The sequence below is a fragment of the Penaeus chinensis genome, chromosome 26 (genome assembly GCF_019202785.1).
Source record: "Penaeus chinensis breed Huanghai No. 1 chromosome 26, ASM1920278v2, whole genome shotgun sequence".
Taxonomy (NCBI): Eukaryota; Metazoa; Arthropoda; class Malacostraca; order Decapoda; family Penaeidae; genus Penaeus; species Penaeus chinensis.
The window spans coordinates 2,243,470-2,248,469 of NC_061844.1; the positions used below are offsets into that span (position 1 = coordinate 2,243,470).

A 5,000-nucleotide genomic window follows, 5' to 3' on the forward strand; every position below is an offset into this window, starting at 1 on the left:
CTAGTTGTATGTAAATCATGCTAACTAGAAGGGGAATATTCTCATTCAGATAATGTAGTGGAGTAATGTATTGCAACTGCTTGTAAAAATGTTTAAGGTTAGCTATACCAACACTCTTGAGCTTCTCTTGAAGATACTCATTTCTGTACTCACACATATCTGCTCGAGAAAAATGTTCGGAACAAATTTTGTTGATATCAACCTTCAAGGTTTTAACAAAAGTAGAAACTTCATCGGAGGGAATACTAAATATAGTCTCAGCTGAATTTACTAGTTCTGTCAGACACTGTTCTAGGTCATCTGTTTTAGGCCTGAAGGAGGAACTGTCATCCAGTCCTTCATGTATAATGTTATTTCTAAAATCCTTCAACGACTTTACATGACTAAGAAAGTCCTGTGCATCAGTCCTGGTGCGACATGCAAACCTGATGCAAGCAGATAGCAACGAAACATCAAACTCCTCTGGTGGCTTAGTTTGCAATGCATGCTTCATTGTTGTATCAAATCTAAATTCATTCTTCAACTTCGTCCAGGAAAAATCTTCCACTGTGGTAAAAAAGTACCAATATGTCATACTTTCATTTTTTTTACCTTTGGTGCACCAGTTCAAGACAAAAAGTAGTGCTTGGTTGGCAACGGCATTTATCATCTTAAACAGGCGAAACAAGCAATAGTCCTTTGTACTGAAGACAGGACACAGTGCCGTGCCACTGGCTGCTGAAGGGGCGGAATGCATGTCTGCTGCGTCTGGCTAACTCCCTCCCTGCAATGCCAAAATGGTTACAGATTGGATTATGATACTGTTGAGTTAATGCAAATGTATGACATTTTTACACACGTGAATTTAAAACTGACAGTGAGGAATAAACATATAAATGAATAAAGAAAGAAAGAAAGCATGAGTGAGAGGCCTTCACTATGTTAGTGTTAGTGTTAGTGTTGGTGTTGGTGTTGGTGTTAGTGTTAGTGTTAGTGTTAGTGTTAGTGTTAGTGTTAGTGTTAGTGTTAGTGTTAGTGTTAGTGTTAGTGTTAGTGTTAGTGTTAGTGTTAGTGTTAGTGTTAGTGTTAGTGTTAGTGTTAGTGTTAGTGTGTGTGTGTGTGTGTGTGTGTATATATATATATATATATATATATATATATATACATATGCATATATATATACACATATATATATATACATACACATATGCATATATATATACATATATATATATATATATATATATATATATATATATATATATATATGTATATATATATGCATTTGAATATATATGCTTATGTGTATATGTATATATATGCATATAATGTATATGTATGATACATATATACATGTATATATATATGTGTGTGTATATATATATATATATATATATATATATATATATATACACACACACACACACACACACACACACACACACACACACACACACACACACACACACACACACACACACACACATACACACACACACACACACACATGCATACACACACACACGTGTATGTATGTATATATATGTATATATATGTATATATATGTATATATATGTATATATATGTATATATATCATATATACATACATGGTGTAATGGTGTAAAATGCATGAATCTCGTTATTTTCTGTTGCAAATTATATAAATGAGAGTATTGTTCACAAAGTGACAGCATCCCTCGGAGATTAAGCTCTATTATTCTAGCCATTTCTAGGATATCCACAAACATTGTTGTATGAACCAAAACCTGGTTAGTGTTACTGAGAGCGACGCAAGGAGATAGAGGAAAATGGACACTGCCATCTTATAGAGCATAAAAGATAAGAGTAGGATGCAATCTAGGTCTATCTATAGTGGCCTTATGTCACTGCTCAGAGACTCAGTCCATAACACCCTCACACGGCCATAGTTCTTAATGTCGCATTTTCTGTAAGTCTGCACAAAGTGTTAATACAGGGGGGTACAGGGGGCTTATACTCTCTGTCTAGAGAGTAAATAAAAGGTATGAAATATTTTTCTCTTTGATTATCATTGTGCCATTACATTTTGACGTAGATGTATACCAAAGTGTTATGAGTTGCACAACTTTCTTATCAGCTTGAGAAAGCAATACCACAAAGGAAGTGACTTATTTTTGGTCATTACAGGCAAATTTCAGCTTGTACTATATGGATTTGGCAAACTAAATCTGTACTGAATCAACAGGTGTTTATTCTTCTCTTTGTATTTTTATGTTTTCAGGATCAATTTTCTATTTTTTACTGTATTTGAGTGCTGGACAGAAAACACAAGTCACAATCTAATTCAATATGTAAATAAAATATCTCAAGCTTAAAAACCCTGTCTTATAAATCATAAAAACAACAAGAAACCAAATGATCTAAACGAACACAAACTACAAATTACATATATAAAATAAACTCCAACTCCAAAAAAAGAAAAAGAAAACTAAAACAAAAACACAACAAAACACAATTTCACAACAAACCAACCTTCAAAATAAGCAGAAGAAGAAGAAGAAGAAAATTGCACCACATTCCCTCTTAAGACTTCACCACACCTTCCACCTTCCCAAAGATCCCCATTTCATCTTCACTTTCCACACAGATCACACACAGCTCTGGAGGGGAAGGAAGTCACAGGCGCACACGTACGCGCAGTTCACGCCAAAAACGTTTTTTTTCCGCCAAAAACGTATATCTTCTCCGCAAACGTTTCCGTGCAGGAAATTCCTCGTCGCCGCCCGTCGCTGCACGAAAGGGGACCCACCCAACACTATAGGGAACCAGTACAACTGATTACATACAAGCCGCAAAGAAGATCAGAAGAAAGGGATCCAGGGCATATAAACAATATCAGAGTCTAAAACCCCCCATAAAGAAGAAGAGACAAGAAGACTAAAGTTTAGTGTCTTGGGGACGGACCTTGAGCCCTGCGACCCTCGGGCACCTCGCACTAGCGGCCCTAAGAACTACGAAGCCACGGGTTAGTACTTATTTGCTCTATTACTGTACTGTATTTTTGTGTGTTTATTATCTATTCATTGTTCATTGACTTCATTACTATATTATTCTATTTTTAATCATTTGAATGTTATAATTATTTAGATACATATATACTTATCTAAATATTATAATTGTATATACATATTTAATCTGTGTTAATTTGTAATTTATTATTTATTTACTGTATTACTATATTGTCTATAAGTGGATTTTAAAGATAGTGGATTTTAACGGTAAAGGTGGTGCGCTTAAGACGTACATTGCTACAGACACAGATAATGTAGAAAGCAAAGGAATATGTTTTTTCGGTGTGGGTTCTGCCATATGAACTTGTAAAGATAAAAAAAGATGACCGTTATAAACCTAGATACAAAACAAAAACAAAAAAAAAACATAGGAAACGTGTTTAAGCAGAAAATTTAAGACCTAAAAAGTTTGTGTAGAGATACAGACGAGCATTTTTTTCGTAGCACCAATTATTATCCAACGCAGGGCTTTTAATTATTTTTCTTTCTGTATGTGACTGCATTTTGATATTGTATATTCTGTTTTTTTTATATATATATACTTTTGACTGTATATTGTATAGTTTTAGTTTTTTATAGCCGTATGGCATAGGGTACTTTGCCTTTAATGGACAGAAAATCAGACTTATTTATGTAATTTCGTAGGCAAGTTTATGATAAAGTCAACACCGAATTTGTCATTTAAACGATTTAATGACAGTATTTTAACCCCAACCCCATACTACTCATTCCCACATGAAATAACCAGGGCAGGCAATAGATAACATCAGAAATGGAAAAAAGTACAGGGATTAAGTATTCTGGGGCCTAGGGGTAGATTTACAGGGAATTACAGGGATGCAGTTTGATTAAACACAAAGTACCATAAACCAATTAAACTGAAAGAAACAAACAGATAACTCAATACCAGGTGTGGGGGTTAGGGGATAGAACCTGTGTTTCTTTTTGTATTTTTGATTAGTTTGCTGTATTTTCCGCAAATTTTCTGTGTTTCGTAATTTACTCCATGTTCGTAACCGTAAGGCAACTAATATTTTTTTCTTCTATATTTGATTATATGTTCTTGTAATTATTTACTACTTTTTGGTATTTTTGTACTTTTGGCTGTTTGCTGTATTTTTAAGAATTTTTGTATTCTTAGTTGTATTTTTTACTATATTCATGTGTATTTTTTTCTGGATTTTTGACAGCATTCTTAAATATATTAATTTTTTTAGCTGTATTTTTTGTATCATTTATTTAATTTTTTCCCCACGCTATCTCTTTTCAAACATACCACTTTTTCTTAGATTTACTGTCAGCATCAATTTGCCTGTTCATCCTTTTATAAGATTTCCATTCAATGTTAAAATTGTTGTGTTGTTTGTGTATATTAATGTATTCAATTTAACCCATCATCATGTCAAACTTGAAACCCTTTGTGGGTGACTTTTCATTCGAGTTACTATCTTGATGGCAGACAAAGGCTTCCTAGATATATACATACCTATATGTAAAGTATATTTTCTTTATTAGATTTTAAATGGTGACATATACCTATTTGTAAAGTATATTTTCTTTATTAAATTTTAAATGGTGACATATACCCATTTGTAAAGTATATTTTCTTTATTAGATTCTAAATGGTGTCACTCATGGTAACAACACATATATGCCATCATTTTCCATCAAGGTGCTCATAATATCCCAGGCTAATAAATCTTGTCACCCCGTGTGCACTTGTAACCATCCCAAGGGCCAAATCCTTGTGTTAAAGGGTAAGGGGTTTAGAAATCATAATGGTATTGGTATTTTTCCTTTTGAGATTTTTATTTCCTATTACTATGACAAGTTCTGTCTTGTAGGAAGTTGATGATGAACAGTATTCATTGTGACAAATGTGGAAAAGGTATGAATGGAAGTGAAATGTAGAAATGTAGAAATATATGTAGAAAAGGTATGAATATATTCACGGTAAAAAAATATGTATT

At 33.2% G+C, this 5,000-nt stretch overlaps 2 protein-coding genes across 8 annotated transcripts in view; one reads left to right on the forward strand and one right to left on the reverse strand.

Moving 5' to 3' along the window:
* Positions 1–3,023, reverse strand: part of LOC125038861 — a 12,266-nt gene extending 9,243 nt beyond the window's left edge. For 2 of the 4 annotated variants that reach the window (XR_007116083.1, XM_047632478.1), the window contains exons 1-2: positions 2,492–2,629; positions 1–763 (exon numbers count right to left, since the gene is read on the reverse strand). The exon at positions 1–763 is cut by the window's left edge and continues 1,660 nt beyond it. Coding sequence is in view for 3 of the 4 variants with exons in the window: in XM_047632478.1 (XP_047488434.1) it covers positions 1–736 (736 nt within the window). In the remaining variant the exon portion in view is untranslated. Of the gene's footprint in view, positions 764–2,491; positions 2,630–2,653; positions 2,777–2,923 lie in introns of those variants that run through there. The other 2 variants (XM_047632480.1, XM_047632479.1) reach the window with 2 other exon arrangements.
* LOC125038862 (caspase-1-like) overlaps positions 2,846–5,000 on the forward strand; it is a 13,886-nt gene continuing 11,731 nt past the window's right edge. Inside the window, exon 1 of one of the 4 annotated variants that reach the window (XM_047632481.1) lies at positions 2,846–2,984. The gene's annotated coding sequence lies outside the window, so the exon portion shown is untranslated. Of the gene's footprint in view, positions 2,985–3,240; positions 3,315–3,392; positions 3,520–5,000 lie in introns of those variants that run through there. The other 3 variants (XM_047632482.1, XM_047632483.1, XM_047632485.1) reach the window with 3 other exon arrangements.